This window comes from Protopterus annectens, chromosome 6.part0 (assembly GCF_019279795.1).
Source record: "Protopterus annectens isolate FY-2018-M chromosome 6.part0, PAN1.0, whole genome shotgun sequence".
Classification (NCBI taxonomy): domain Eukaryota; kingdom Metazoa; phylum Chordata; order Ceratodontiformes; family Protopteridae; genus Protopterus; species Protopterus annectens.
In genome coordinates this window covers 611,625,545-611,642,462 of record NC_056737.1, presented here as the reverse complement: position 1 = coordinate 611,642,462, position 16,918 = coordinate 611,625,545, and the positions used below count along the sequence as shown (strand labels likewise).

General features: G+C 44.3%; 1 protein-coding gene across 2 annotated transcripts in view; it reads right to left on the bottom strand.

Moving 5' to 3' along the window:
• Window positions 1–16,918, bottom strand: part of KLHDC1 (kelch domain containing 1) — a 1,632,092-nt gene that overhangs the window by 887,109 nt on the left and 728,065 nt on the right. For both annotated transcript variants that reach the window (XM_044074282.1, XM_044074283.1), the window contains 2 exons: window positions 15,576–15,659; window positions 15,402–15,482 (listed from right to left, as the gene is read on the bottom strand). In XM_044074282.1, coding sequence (XP_043930217.1) covers window positions 15,402–15,482; window positions 15,576–15,659 — 165 coding nt within the window. The remainder of the gene's footprint in view (window positions 1–15,401; window positions 15,483–15,575; window positions 15,660–16,918) is intronic.

Here is a 16,918-nt window from a genome sequence, read left to right as displayed (position 1 = left end):
TGCCACAAGGGAAACATCATCCACTGGAGTTCTCTCCTCTGCCTCGGGGAGTACTTTCTCCACGTGTGTCATGGAATGGACCTTGGGATTTTTTTTGAATCACATTTTCCAGTCACTCCGTTGATTCCTGGAGAAGGATGTCTGGGGAGCTGAAAAACGAATGCCAATAGCAGACAAGTTCTTACCATCTTTCGCACACCTGGAGAGCATTTCTTTCATTTTATGGTCAAGAGAGTAGTTCTGTCAAATGGGGGCATTGACGAAATTGGACTTAAATGGCTCTGCAAAGTTACATACGTGCATCCAGGCATACCTCTCCTCATGGAAATGCCTGAACTCGCCAATCTTGAGGTTCCTTCTGCTATGCTGGAAATTAATCTCATGGAGCTATTGGAAATAGACTGTAGGGTTGCCAATTGAGAAGTTACAGTATGCTTATCTTCTGCAGATACAGTTCTTGAAAGAGTATTTGATAACTCTTTGGTCAAATCTCTCTGAAGTCTAACAAAATGTGCCAGACAGACCAGGGTGTGGTGGAAGGTTGGACTACCTGACCCAGAGGAGTAGGTGCTGAGGAAAGACCAATCTTCCCCTGAGCCAAGATAATCTTCTTCACCACTCTCTCCACATCTTCTTCTGTTAGACTCCTAGAAGAATGAGAATAAATGGAGGGGGATGCTGGTCTCTGCAGAAAAGGAGATAGAAGCCTGTCTGGTACTGGATCAACCGATGGAAAGTATCTAGTGCAAGGGCAACAGAGACTCTGTGAAGGCTGCATCTCATCCGGTGGTTGTGTCTGATACGACTTTGACAGAACCAGAGCTGTGGAAATTGCCTTTTGAGATTGTAGGATCTGATGCCGCAGTCAGATCTCACAGTTTTGTCTTTTTCTGTTCCGGAGTTGAGACCAGAAGTTTGGCAGTCCATTTTCTTGAGGAGTCAGAGGAGGATATTGAGGATGTGGAGGGCTTCGACTTTGGAGACTGGGATATGGCTTCTCCAAAGGAAAAAGGAAGGAGACCTTTTAATATTAATTTGTTTTTACATTCTGTTAAAGCTCACGGATTGAATACATAACAAATAGAGCAATCCTCCTGTAGGTGTAATGGACCTACGCAGTATATGCAAAGGGACTGCGCATCTAAGATAGGCAACGTAGGTCTGCATTTGGAACATTTTCTGAATCTTGCAAGTTTGTCACTCATTGTTTCTACATCAACTAAAGAAACAAAGATTTAAGGTAAGAATATGAAAAAAATAGTCAGCAACTTTTTTTTTTTTTTTTTACAGGCTAAAGAAGAAAGGAGAAGGAATACCAGCAATGGTAACCAGAACTAAGATCTGGTTGTAAGAAGAGGGAGAGTGAAAAAAGTAAACAAAAATATTACAAAACTTAAGTTCAATAGAGAAGAAGGAGAAGCAAGGGGATACCAACAATGGTATGTTGAAAAGGGAGAAAAACAGAAAAATGAAGTTTGACAGTACAAACAGTACAAACAATAAAGTTTAAAAGGGACTAATGTAAAACTATGGATAAAAAAACTGTGATGAAAGAATTTTAAGAAAAAATAAACTATACTTATCTAATCATTCAAGAGAAAGACTGGTAGACCATACCTGTTAGCTAGAAGTGGCAAACGAGATATGAGGTATTTGGCAGAATGACTGACAACATCAGATCAGTAAAATTACAGGGAGTAATACACACATCCTCTAAAGCAGACACCATAAGAGGCATGGGTATAGGTTCTGGAAAATTCATTTGTAATGACTCACAGCATTTTCTCAGAGACTGAGACCTCAGTGCTCTCCCACTGAAAACACTGGCACATTCTAGCAACAGTCCCAGAGAAAAAGAACCCCCACGGGAAGAATCCAAAACTGAGCTCTCCACAGAGTTTTTATGGAAATCATATCCAAAGGGAAATTACCTTGAAGTGTATGGAGTACCATGCTCATCTCTAGGATACTGATGTGATGACTTGCCTCAAAGGAGTTCCAGATACCTTGGACCACCTCTCCCTTGAGAAATGCTCCACTCCCACCCCAAATTTGAGGCATCTATAGTAACTTTGGCTGCCAAAGGAAGAAATACAAAGAATATGCCAGAACGGAGGTATGGAGATGAAATCTACCATTCTAAAATGTTCTCTGCCTTACCATAACAGTAGATGTCCTTTCCTTCACAGTTTCAGTATTCCTTACTCAAGGGTAGCCCAATGTCTGGCCAACATACCAAAGCCTTTGAATTTTAAGGATGCTGTATGCCACATGTATGCTCCATGCTCATGGCGTAGGGCATAAAGGTCATGTACGGACATGCCTACCTCAGAAGTGAATAGCCCCAGAAGGAATAACAGTCCAAGAAGCAAGGGGGAAACATGTGGATCTAGAAGGAAAAAAAAGAAAAAGGAGTAAAAAAAGAGGGAGGAGAGAGGGAGTGAATACTGCAACAGTGAAGGAAAGGACATCTACTATTATGGTAAGATTTTGCACACTGTACTGTGTCCTTCCATTCACTGTTGCAGTATTCCTTACTCAAGGGAGAGTAGGAAACTTGGGAGGATGAAGGCCCAGCACAGCCCTCAAGAAAGCCATGCAGGATAGTCCTGGCAAATTCAGCTCTAGCTGTGGAAACCACATCCAGCATTGCAATGTTTAATAAAAGTAAGCACAGAAGACCAAGTATCTGCCTCAAGGATGAAATTTGTATCCAGTACCTTGAAACAGCAACACAGGAAGCCACTGCCCTGGTAGAATGAGCTTTTACAGAAGTTGAAAGGCTTTTCTCTAAAAAAGAGTAACAGAAGGAAATAGCCTTAGAGATCCAAGAAAAAAATATTTAGAAAAAGCAAAACCTAGAGATCTAGGATGAAAGGAAACAAAAACTTGCTCAGATTTATGAATGGTTTTAGTCTTATCCAAATAATATTTGAGCTGTCTATATAATTCCAATGTGTGAAGAACCTTCTTGCTAGCAGAATGCGGGACAAGGGGAAAAGTGGGCAAATTAATAGACTGCTTAAAAGACAACTTATTAACCACCCTGGGCGTAAAAGAGGATTAGTACGAAGAGACATCCTGTCTCTATGAGAAACTAAAAAGGGGGGGGAACCATAAGGGCTTGAAGCTCAGACACCCTTCTAGCTGAAGAAAGGGACAAAAGAAGAACAGTCTTCCAAGTTCAATAATGTAAAAAAGCTGATGTGGCAGGCTCAAAAAAAGCCTGAGTCAACTTTTTAAGAACAAAATTACAGTCCCAGAAAGAAGGAGTAGGTTTCCTGGGAGGCCTAATAAGATGGACGCCTTTAAGAAAGTGTTTGGCCTCAAACCTAGTAGCCAAAGGAGGCGTTAAAGGCAGACAAGCAGGAATAGCTGAATGGTGAGCTTTAACTGAAGAGTATGCTAACCCAGCAAGGAAAAATTCACTCAAATAAGACAGAACCAATGAATTTCCACAGAAAGTGGATTAACGTTACGAGCAAGACACTAGACAGAAAATCTTTTCCATTTCACCAAATAAGATTTCCTAGTAGTGGGGTTTCTGGCCTCCTGCAGAACCCGAAGCACACCCTCAGAAAAAAGGTGCCTAAAAGGGATTAAAACCTTGTCATACACTGCATCAGTTGAAGAATGGACAAGTGAGGTTGGAGGAGAGAACAATAAGTTATGTACTCACCATAACGTTCGATGTATGTAGTCCATCATGCCTCACATTCTTACCCGTGGGTTCGGAGCCGAATGTCGGCTCCGATTTGGCCAAAACTTTTCTAGCTCGAAGTCTTTCTATTGGCTAGGCTAAGATGGTATCCCATGATGCACTGCTCTATATCCCCAGATCTAGTTTGCTGCAAACACCAGCACTCATTCTCCATGCATAACAACACCCAAGGAAAGGAAGAACAAACCAAGAATGAAGGGAGCTCTGAAACCAGACCTAACCTCCAGATCCTCCAGGAAGGGGGAAGGAGGGGGGGTAAGTAAGAATGTGAGGCGAGATGGACTACATACATCGAACGTTATGGTGAGTACATAACTTCTTGATGTTATGTAGTCTAATCTCGCCTACATTCTTACCCGTGGGACAGCGTCCCTAGCACCTAAATCCTGGGAGGCTCAGTGGAAAATACTCCTGAGCACTGTGGAACCAAAGGAAGACCTGCCCCTAGATACCACATCCAACTTGTAATGAGTAACAAAGGTGTGAGGAGATGCCCAAGTAGCCGCAGCACAAATATCATCCATAGACAATCTGGCCTGATAGGCTGTAGATGTAGATACAGACCGAGTAGAGTGAGCCTTCACCGGAAATGGTAAATCTTTACCCCCTGAGGAATAAACAAAGGAAATACAGTTGGAGATCCACCTGGACAGAGTGACTTTGGAAACAGGAGACCCCATTCTGTTTTCTGAAAAGGAAACAAACAATTGATCAGATTTTCTGAGGTTTTTCATTCTGTGCAGATAAAAATGTAGTTGTCTGTGTACATCCAATTGATGGAATTTGAATTCTGCCTTGTTTGAGAACTGGGGAAAAACACTGGCAATTCAATGGATTGATTAAGGTTACTGATTGACGCCACTTTGGGGAGAAAGGAGGGCTTCGGTCTAAGAGAAACCCTGTCCTTATGAAAAATCAAGTATGGGGGTTTGATTTATAGAGCTTGAATCTCTGAAATGCGTCTGGCTGACGTGATGGCTACTAAAAAGACAGTCTTCCTGGTCAGGAATTTTAAATCACAAGTAGCTGCAGGTTCAAAGGGGGATGAAGTAACAGCCTGTAGAACAAAGTTTAAATCCCAAGGCATGACAGGTTCCGATACCGGAGGACGAAGTAACAGAGTGCCCTTCAGGAAAGCCTTACAGAGTCTATGAGCCATCAGACTAGGCTCATTTGTGACATGAAAGGTAGAAATCACCACCAATTGGACTTTAATGGTGGCAGCCACTGAGCCCTGGTGAAAAAGCATAGACAAGAACTCCAAAACAGATTAAATTGGAGCCGTGTAAGGGTCAATCCTTTGGGTATGAGCCCAAACTGAAAATCTCTTCCATTTTCTGGAATAAATCTTCCTGGTTGAGAGCTTATGAGAGGAAGATAAAATATGAACTACCTCCGGCGAGAAATGATGAAGCCTAACTAATGACGGAAGTGTAGTAGCCAGGCTGTCAACCGGAGGGTACGCAGAGAGGGGTGGAGCTGCCCTGACATATGTGTCAGTAAGTCTGGTTGTGGGTCCAGAATCCAAGGAGTGTCCACGAGGTAGAGATGGAGAAAGGGGAACTGAATCTGATGAGGCCAGTATGGGGCAATCAGAATCATTCTACTTCCCAAGGATTGCGCTTTCTGAATAACCTTTGACAGCAAGGGGACCGGAGGGAAGGCATATAGTAGACCGGAGGGCCAATCTTGGACTAGAGCGTCCCTGGGTGACTCCCCCTGAGGGGGGATCAACATGAAGTAACTGCTGCATTTGCCATTGAGGGGGCTGGCAAAAAGGTCGCAACAAGGCTGACCCCACCTGTGGGAGATCCGTTCCGCAACTTGACAGTTCAGGGACCACTCGTAAGGCATCAGAATAGCTCTGCTTAGCCTGTCTGCGATCATGTTGGACTTCCCCGGAATGTGCGTTGCCACCAGAAAACATTGGGAAGACACTGCCCACTGCCACACTCACATGGCCTCTCTGCACAGGGGATATGACTTGGTTCCTCCCTGCTTGTTCAGATACCACACAACTGACATATTGTCCGAGTGGATTGCAATAGTCCCGAGAGGAAGAAAACTCTGAAGTGCCTACAATGCAAGTAGCACAGCTCTCATCTCAAGGACTCTGATATGCAGATGCATCTTGTGCTCTTGCCATGTGCCTTGGACTGTCCTGCCTAGATAATGCCCCCCCACCCCATCTGGGAGGCATCCCTGGTCACCGTGGCAATTGGGGGCACCAGAACGAAGGGCTTTCTTGTGTCCAGATTGTCGGTGCGAAGCCACCAACTGAGATCCTGTTTGCACCTGTCCATAAGTAGAATAGGGTGAGAAAGAGGAAGACATTGAAGAGACCACTGGGCAAAGAGAAGCCACTGAAGGAGTCTCATATGTAACCTTGCTAGAGGAACTAACATAATTGTCGAGGCCATAGTCCCCAACAGTTGGAGAACCCATCTTGCCTTCGCTATTCTCAGAGGGAGCAGGGTGTGAACTTGTTGTTGTAGGGCTTTGATTCTTTCCTGTGGTAGAAACGCCCGCATGAGGACGGTGTCTAGTTCTGCACCTATAAAAGTGACATGCTGTGAGGGCAACAAGGCAGATTTTTCCCAGTTCAATGTTATGCCCAACTGTTGACACAGATTTATAGTGGCATCCCTGGTCTGAATTAGTAGATGCCTGGTGGTGGCAGTGAGGAGCCAGTCATCCAGATATGGAAACACTTGTAATCCTTGATGTCTCAAGTGAGCAGTCACCACTGCCATGCATTTGGCGAACACCCTGGGGGCTGTGGTGAGACCAAAGGGCAGGGCTCAAAATTGAAAATGACTGGCTCCCAGCCAGAAGCGTAGGTGACTCCTGGATGCCCTGCCCATTTTGATGTGGTAGTAAGCATCCTTGAGGTCGATGAAGCACATCCATACTTCTTTTCCCAACAATGGGAGAATAGACTGCAATGTGACCATTCGGAACTTGGACTTTTGTACATGGTTGTTCAATTGGCTGAGATCTAATATGGGTCTCAGGTCCCCTGTTCTTTTCGGCACCAAAAGGAATCTTGAGTAAGTCCATAATCCGATCTGGTCTGAGGGGACATGTTGGATGGCTCCTTTTTCTAGCAGCTTTGAAACTTCTGAAGGTGCGTAATTCCTCTGACTGGGTGGAACATCTAGGAGTTTTTTGACTGGAGGGGGGTCTGACGAAAAGGGAATGACATAACCTCCAGAAATTATTCGTAAAACCCATTGGTCCTGGGTGATGTCTTGCCAGGCCTCTGGGTATAATGAGATTCGACCCCCGACTGGCTCCGGAAACGCACAGTCGGGCCTCCCATCAGGAGCGACGGTAGGGAGAACCGTGAAAGGAATCGCGGTCTCCCGAGTTACGGGGGCCTCCTCTGCATCTAGGGTGGCGTCTCCCTGAATAACCCCCCCCTTCTCTGCCTCTGGAGGGGGCTTACCTTGTGCACCGGGAAAAAACCTCTGTGATTTCTTGAACCGCATTTTTTCCACCCCTCTGGGCCTTGGGATAAGGCCTAGAGGGAAGGGAAAAACAGACTCCTACAGCAGACAGAGTTTTTCCCTCCTGCTCGCCCCTGGTGAGGGTGTCTTTCACTTTGGTTCCAAACAAAGAGAAACCATCAAAAGGGGTGTCGGCGAATGAAGACTTGAAGGCCTCTGCGAAATGACAAAGGTGCATCCAGGCCTGTCTCCTAAGGGCGACTCCTGAACTTGCTGCCCTACTCGCTCCCTCAGCTGCATATGAAATCAGCCCCATGGAGGAGTTAACAATGGAATTGAGGGTAGACATCTGGGCATTAACCGTCTGGGTCACCCCCTCAGAAACGTTACCCAAGAGAGCATCTCCAAGCTCCTTGAGGAGATCTCTCTGGAGCCATGTAAAGTGAGATAAATAATTCAGTGACCGTAAGGTAAAGGTCGCTAAAGAGAGGGTACGCTTCCCGTACCGGTCCATGGTCCTAGACTCCTTGTTAGGAGGATGGACGGTGGAAGAAGTCTCAGCTAATTCCTTCTGAGTGGCTGTTGCCACAACCATGGCATCCACAGGGACTCCCAAAGACAGAAACTCCTTCCCTGGGGGAGCAGACAGAAATTTATTGGGTCTCCTGGGGACTGGTTCCACAGAGTCAGAGTTCTCCCACACCCTTCAACAAATCAAATCCAGGAGCTCGTTGAAGGGTGGAGACACCCAGGAGGTGGAGGGCTGAGCATCAAAGGCCTTCAGGAAGACCGACTCCTCCTTGGAGGGGGCTTTGGACGGCCAGTCACCTCTTTGTTTCAAGATCTCTAGGATGTGAGAGAAAGAAACATCCTCAGAGGATGACTTGGGGGACCCTCCGATTCCTCGAGGTCAGTATCTGATGTGAGAGACTCATCCTGGGAGTCTATGTGCTTCCTCTTACACATTTTCTTTCTAGGGGGCTCCTCAGGCAAGCACTCTGAGGGGCCCTCAGAAACTCGGGAACCACTCATGGGGGTACCCTGAGGCCTTGGGACTCCGCTGTCTAAAGATAGGTGGTAATCAGAGACCCGCACTGGAGTAGTAGGGGACAGAATGACCGACCCGCATGATGTCACTGACGATCTGGCCAGCGCACTCCGCACAGCCTCAAAGGCTGGTCCCCCTGAGTCTGAGGAGTGACGAGCCTCCGAAGCCATGACAGGAGTCGGACTTCCCCGTGCCAAAGCACCGAGAGGGAGACTAGGATCCGAGAGATGTGCCAAAGCCTCTCCCTCGGTCCGACTGAAGAATCCCGAGTCCTGAATCCCGTGGATGGCACCGACAGGGTCGGAGCTGATGTCAGCACCGATAAGCCAGGGGGAGCCATTGGAACCGACCTGGAGACATCACATGGAGCTGAGCACTCCAGCTCCAAAGGCTGGGATGCGCTCGGAGGAGGAAGTATCGAAGTAGGATGCAGGATGGGCTCTGGAGCCGACTGGGACGGAGCCGAGAACAATTTTGCCAAAACCGGCGACTGAAGGAGTCTCTGCACCACTCTATCGATGTCCACATCCGTTAATGTCATGGAGGATTTGGAGGACAGGGAGGGAGATCGAGACCTCCTCTCAGGTGATACTTGCCTAATACTAGGCGATCGGCTCCGAATAGGTTCCAACAGGATTGGATCTGATGCCGGTTCCATCACCACTGACACTTCTTGTGGCCTCGAGGACAGTGGAACCGAGGATGTTGAAGCTGATTTAGCTATTTTCTCCAGTTGCTCCGAGGAGACTGAAGGAGCCGGAGACCTCTTTTTTGATTTCGTGGTTTTAGCTTTAGAGCTGGAAGTAGTTTCCAGACCCTCTTCGAATGAGGGTTTCAGAAGTCCCTTCAAAATCAACCTATTCTTTCTTTCCTGAAGGACTCTAGGACTAAATGCATGACAGAAGCTGCATGACTCCTGGAGATGGATTGCTCCCAGACAATATACACAGACAGAATGTCCATTGGTAATAAGACATTTTATAGCCACACTTTGAGCATTTCTTAAAGCCCGAGGGCTTGTGCTCCTTAGAATCTTTAGACATCGTAACCAACTACCCCCAATCACCAAGACAAAAATTACAGGTACGGAACCAACTGGAAAAACAGTAAGAGACTTACACCACACTTCGGGCGGGAAAAAACTACCACTAACAAAAAACTCTAACGAACGATCCTCTGACACACACAAGAGTGGAGGTGGGACTAAAACCTCTAATTTAAATGGTTTTAGACTGGAAAGTTTGTAACACAGGGAAGCAAGGGGACAGACTAGGTCCTCTAACTGAAACGGGCCTCGCCCGTTGGAACAGCTAGTGGGATACCACAGGAACAATCACACACACACAACTTTTCCACAAAATAATACCAAACGAACAATAGCTATTAAAATAGCTTTTTTGTTTGCAATAAATTCTCTCAAGAAGAAGAAAAAAGGGTACTTAGCCACAGCCAAGAGTGAGACCACGTCCGAGCTACACGAGCGGCAAACGAGATCTCGGGATATAGAGCAGTGCAGCTTGGGATACCATCTTAGCCCAGCCAATAGAAAGACTTCGAGCTAGAAATGTTTTGGCTGAGTCGGAGCCAACATTCGGCTCCGAACCCATGGGTAAGAATGTAGGCAAGATTGGACTACATAACATCCTTTGTTTTGTGTGTCCACCCTGTGAGGCAACTTGGGGTGACTGCCCTTGGCTAGGTGCAGAAGAAGGGGAAACCAATGCTGTCTGGGCCAAAAGGGAGTCGCCAGCAAGATTTTGAAAGAATCCTATTCTATCTTGAACAAGACCCCTTGGTATGACAGGTAGGGGAGTGAAGGCAATAAAGAAACATCCCTTTCCAAGAAAAAGAGAGGGTGTCATCAAAAGGACATTTGTAAAAAAAACTCAGAATCATCAGGCACCTTATAAAGCCTATCATGTTTTTTAGGGGCTGGGGGCTGAGAATCAGGAACCTGCTTAGCTGCTGAAAAAGTGTTCAACAAGGAAGCAAGAACAGGAGGGAAAGCAGAAGGCTTAGGAGAGACTCCATCTGGAGGGGTTCGCACTACTTCTTCTGAACATCAGACACCTACGTACAGTTCTATTTAAAAACTTCCATCATATGAGATATAGTAACCCCAAAAGAAAGTACTTCAAAGGGAGAATCTGGACTAATATAGTCCTCTTCCTCAGAACCATATTCTAATGGAGAAGGAATCTGAGAGGAATAAGCCAAAGACTCTTCTCCAGAGTCCAAGTTCTCATTAGAAGAGTCCTGCTCCCTAAGCATCTTAAGAGGAGTCAAAGACCAAGATATTCCTGGGGGAGGGGGGGCTTCAAGGCTATGAGTGCATTAAACAACCCCTGTGTAAAAGCCTACTATTCATGCTGAGGATCCTTAGGAGCAGGGGAAATGTATTTAGTTTTCTGCTTCTTTTTGAAAGGGACACCAGCCTAAAGATCTCAGGAGGTTCGGACCCTGGAGGACACTCCATTGATGTACTGGAAATCTCCTCCCTAATAAGAATCTGCAGAGCACCCTTCGGTCCCCTGGATATGATCAGTCGCAGTTCCCCCTTAACATCTGTAACAGATGTCTGCAAAGCCTCAGAGGATGTGTGAGAAGGCGGATCCATGCCAGCCTCCGAAGCGGTCACAGCAGAGAAATCTGACAGAATAATTGGAGTTTCTTTCAGGCTTTCACCAACCTCAAGAGAGATGTCTGGTGGAGGTGGAGGTGGGACAGCAGTAGAATCCAACCTAACTTTTTTGGACTTTGTCTTGGCAGATGGCTCACCCTCGGGCCAGGACAATTCTGCCATTGCACCTGGCACCAACAACTTAATAAATTAGTTCTCAAGGAAGATAGATGAGAAGGACGGACAACTACAAAGAGTCTTAGAGACAAATGCTTCACAAATCAGCAATGACTTATGGTCATGAGAAGTACCCAAGCAAAACACTGCTCATGATGGTCCTTATGGGGAATCTGTCTCCTACACTGATATTTTTGCTTTCTGGATGACATGTAACCTCAAAAAAAAAGTTAAAAAAATCAAGGATAAGAAAAAACCCTAATGGAGCACTTATCTGAAATGACTTGGTAACTAGCAGATGAAGGAGTGTTCAGACCGAGGATCAAAGACAGAGTTCAGACTGGCAGCAAAGAAGTTCTGAAGTAGGTATGTCTGTATGTCACCTTTACACCCAACACCGTGAGTGGGGAGCATGTGTGATGTACGATATCCTTAAAATTCAAAGGCTTTGATACGCTAGCTGGACATTGAGCTAAGAAATACTGCAACAGTGAAATGGAAGGACATCTTGGATCCTGTTCAGTGAAACAATCTACACAATGAACTATATCAGGTAGCAAGGGAGAGACTTCCTTTTTAGCTTTTTAGCCACATTTAAATGGTGGGGTGATATGCCCAATGGAGGTTGAAAAACTTGAAGGGGATATAGAAAAAAGGGGTTTCAATAACTTCTGAATATTCTCTCCCTCTCTCATACAGGAATCTCATGTGATGGCTCCACTTAGGAAGTAGCGAGAGAGTGAGAAGGAAAGAAAGAAAGAAGGAGAGGGCCTTGACTGCTTTCAGAGGGGAGCACCCAGGTAGCCCTTCAGGTACAAGAATGTGGTCGGTCAAAAAATGGCTCATGATATCCTTCATTCTGCAGAACTATATTACCTCTGGGTCTACATTCATTAAAGAGGCCACCCTGCTCCTGTTGCCCCATCAGAAGTAAAATCGTAGGGCTAACACTTGAAGTTGCAAAACTATAATGACTTGGGTACTTTTGATTCAAAGTATAAAAACCTCTGGGGGTTCTTAAATCTAATTACAATGGCAGAAAGTTTTTTACTGTCTAGCTCACATTTCTGCATACACTATGTGATAGTTGGACAAAACAGAGGATCCATCATAGGGGATGATGGCAAAGGAAGCCTTAAAGTTTTTTGCAAAACCGTATAAGCATAGCCAGATGAGGCATCTCATTGCTATGTCTGCTCCAACTGCCCCAGCCATTTTGTCTGTTACATTGTGTGTCAGCTGCATAAACAGGTTAAAAATGTTATACATGATATTCAAGGGGGTCTCCACTTGTTGCCCTGAATCTGTCAAGGGGCGCCTTTTTTTTTAGGGAATCCAGCATCTGTCTGACCAGGACCCTTTGAAACCTGTTCACATGTGTGATGCAGTTCAGGGCTCTAACCACAAATATGTCCAAAGCTTACACCCCCTTCCCTCATCTGTCCATGGTTCAAGCCTCCCTGCTGGGCAAAGGAACAGTGAATGTGTCTTCTGTCGGCTCCTTTTTGGTGGCTGACACAATGAAGGAAGCTACTAAGGGACGTTCACACAATACTGTCTGTCCTTGACAGGTATCAAAACTTTATCCTGATTCCTTTAAATTGGTTTACAGGAATTAGGCTCTTGCTATAGACTATGGACAGCTAAATCAATTAAATGATCTGCCACAGGGACCACCCAGGAAGCAGAGGGTGTCTAGCTGTAAGCCTCAAAGAGGACTTTGTCATGGGGGGGGGGGGGTCTGTTGGCCAATTATCCCTCTTCAGTGGGGACTGTGGGGAAAGTTATCTATCATGGTGGAAGCTATCTATCATCAAAGTCCAAGTCCATGGTAACAGATGCCCTGAAAAGCCAATATGCCTCCTCTTGCATGTCCTCTTCCTAGGAACATTGGAGGGTGAGTGGTCAGAGTCCCTGGAGCACTGAATCTGCATTTAAGCAGACTATTTGAGCCCTAAGGATTGACTCTGACCTGTGGAAGTGAAAGCAGCCAATGAGGAATCAAATGAGTGTCCAGGGCAGTGTCAACACTAAGGGAATCTAAAACTCAGTAATCTTCCTCCTCATAATCTTAAAAGCCATTCCAACCTCCATCAAATCAGAGAACCACCCCTCCCCCAGTGCAAGGTCAAACCTGCCAGGGAAAAGGATAGCCCACATTAAAGGAAGGAATCCTGAACCAAACAGTTTGGACAGCTCTAAGAAGGGGATTGTCACTGAGACCTCAGGCTCCATAGATGGTGCCAAGGACTGTATCAAGCCTAAGGGACTGAATCACAGTTGGGTCTGCAAATCTCAAAAGTTGAGTAGGATGGAATTAATCCCTTTGGCACTAAGATGAGGACTCCAAACAGCATTGAAGCTAAAGGTTCTGGGACGGATATTAGTTCTAACATCACCAATACCAAGACATGGACCAAGAAGGAGCAAACAGCGGGGATGTTAGATTTTTTTCAATATGAACTCAATGCCAAGGGGGAAGGAAAGACACCCATTTCAGTTTGGGTCTTCAAAAATCTCTACATCATACAGTTTAACACCATGTCTGAAGCACTTCTAAAGGACCTGAAGGATCTTAGGAAGTAAGCAGAAAGCAATCTTGAAGGTAGCTGGGTTAACTCCCGCTCTAAAGCAGTCCAGCTAGCAACCCACTGAAGGAATTGGTCAGGTACCAAAATTGGTTCCATAGGGACTGAAACCAGTACAGAAGGTGTTGCCTGTAGTCTATGCGGGAAACTGATTCTTTTGTACTTTTGGCACCAATTTCAAAGCCTTGACATCAATATTCCTGTTTCTGGAGTCATCTCTGTCTTTTATTTCTCAGGGTTTGGATTTCTGTTCTTCTTTCCTGAATTTGTCTGCCTTGGAGTTGGGAGGCTAAAGCACTTTAATAAGTTTGTTTTGCCAATCTGACAGGACCCTGAAACCAAAGGCTTTAATAAGGTGCAGTCTACAGTGAGATGGTCCACTACCGAACAATAAACACACATCATGGCCAGAAGGATCTAGTGTCTGCATTTGTAGCTCTTCATGAAACTTGAAATTTTCTCCTTGTCCCCCATTACAGTCGACAATTAAGTGAATTAGGAAACAACACAGACACAAGTATAGCCAAGCACACAAGAGGGAGGGTGATCCAAAGCCAACACAAGCAAATACAGTAATCTACACAAAGAAGGCTAACCAACGAAAGAAATCACTAACTAAGAAAGAAAGACCATCAAAAACTACCCAAATATTAGCCAAGTTTTTAAGAGACAAAAGGAGCACTTAGCTGTTGCAGCTACGGGATCAGGTCCAAACGATGAGACAGCAAATGAGAATTGAGGGACACCAGCTGGTGAACATAGGTGCTTTTGTGGGAGGGAAATTAGAGACTGGAGCAATAGTTCAATGTATTGTATCCAGCAAGTGGCACAAAGACTAATCAGTTGGATCAGATGGAAGGAATGAATAGGATCAGGGGGTTCAATCTTAATAAAATTGAAGTAAAGGGAAACTACTGACCTAAAAATCAGATGTAGGGCAAGAAAAGAATGATCTAATATACAAGAAGAAAGACATCAAATTTGAAATTTCTTACACAAAGCAATCAAAAAAGACAGAAGTTTCTCCAATGTTAGCTCTTAACCACAGCAAACGATTTTTGAAGAGGATGCTATCTGGCAGAGTATAATGAGGATGTGGGAAAGACAGGCAGCCTCAGGAAGTTTTAGATGTTAAGCATATAAAACACCAGCAGCTGAAGAAATAATTAGTGACAAAGCTATACCTCCTCATCTCAGATCTTTAAACAGTTATCCTGTGCTTTTTTATCATATTGTGTAAATACTGTTCAGAGACTGTCAATCATTCATGTTAGGTTAAAGCTTCTTGTATTTTTTTGTATTTTGTATTTTTACTTACTTTTATACTAATTGTTGTACTTCTTCTGTACTGTCTTTTCGTCTGCTGTATTTTTTTTAAATGGAGCTTTTCTCCCCAGGCCTCCACTGAAAAAGGACCTGTATCCAGTCAGAGTCTCTTGGTAAACAAATGCAAAATAAATAAAAATAAAATGTACAGTCCATAAATATTTTCTGTATCTAACAAGTTCATCTACAGTTCATTGCTATTAAAATGCAAAACATCTTTAAATGTCGACCATATGGTTCTTGCATTATCATTCACACGCCAAGATATGTTTTCTTTAAGCCAGAAGGACCAAATAATTAACGGTTTTAACTGGGGCTGCCTCTCTTTGGTCATTCTTTGCAGTTAAGTATTTTCTATCCGATTCATACACTTCTTTGCAAGGACCTTAGAATCTATTTTCTATGTGACTGCTAAGCATATTTTTAGTACATTATAATGAAATCCTAGGCACCAAAGATTCTGAGTACTAACCTTCACCCTTCCTCCAAATACAAATCCCTTGTTTCCAACCACTGCACAAGCATGAGCTGCTCGAGGCTGAGGTGGCACACCCTGTAAAAATAAATTAGAATGTGAGTCAGTCTGCCATCCAGTAATATAAATCAAATTTAATGTCAAAGCTGGGGATGAATATTTTTTATTTACTTTTGTTGCTGACTCCAACCAGGTATCTGTACTTATGTCAAACACGCAGACATCATTATTCCATCCCCAGAATGTCTGTCCTTCCTAAAAAGGAACAAAGAAAAATGTGCAGAAATTTTTCATTCAAGAACTCCAGTCAAGCCATGCTGTTTATTTAATGTTTTGATAACCAGCTGAAAAGAATGTAATCAGAAACAATTTTCAGAGACAATCTGGGAACAAAGCAAGAAAAAATTAAACAAAAAACATGGCAAACACTGTAACATCAAAATAAAACACAAAAATGTGTAACTGCTATACCTCTCAATTGTATAGAATTCCTCGGTATTTACCGGTTTTGAGGGCAAAATATTGGGGTGCCACAAATTCCTGAGTGGTCCCCTCAGTTTCCGAATTTCTCAGTTTTTTTTTTTTTTTTACCAATTTACCGCTTTAAAATTTTGGCTGATGTCACCCATCTCCAGCTTACAGGGACGTGCGTGATGACATCAGCTACTGCCTGTTGGACTGGAGGGAAATAGGGAATATAAACAGCAATGGTGGCAAACTATATGCCCACATCAAGTCCCAGCCTCCAGATAAGAAACAGGCCTGTAAGCTTTCAGTGTGCATTTAATTTATCAGATGTCTGGGCATTCATGCTGTTTCAGTTTTTCTTTATTTTATCTGCTGAGCAAGTGTGCATGTGCAAGTTTACCTGCTGCTGAGCTGTGTTTCGAAAACTTTATCTGCTGCTGAGATGTTTGATGTTTTCAAGTTGAGAGGTATGGTAACTGCATAAAAGTATAGGATATGCTATGCTTAAATGAGCAGATACTAAATGATGGACTGCTTACATGAATAGCTAAAAAAAGTAAAAATAAAGCCTTGGGTGTTGTGTGGGATAAGCCTCCAGCACCCCATCTCCTTAATTACCAACATCAGGGGGAATGTTTTATCACTCCACTGCAGTTCAGTACTAAAGAATACATTATACATGTATAAACATAAAAACTTTAATTATGCACTTACCATGATGAATGATCTGTGTTGTCTGCTTCTGTCCTTCTTTAATGGATGGGTCTTCAGATCTGACCTTGGATCTGATTTTTGCCACTCCAGATTATAGGATCCATAGCTCAGGCCCCTCTCCTTAACCAATCCCCTCCTGTCTCCAACATCACCTCACATTGAGTTTGCCTGCAACTCCCAGAAACAGCAAAACACATAGATAGATATCAAAGCTGATGTATCTGAAATCCATGAAGGGATACTGTTCTGGAGCTGAAAAGAGTACAGGACATTGCTCGAGGGGCAGACCATGCTGTCGTACCAGAAACCAAAGGGATTATCTTCCACAGAAT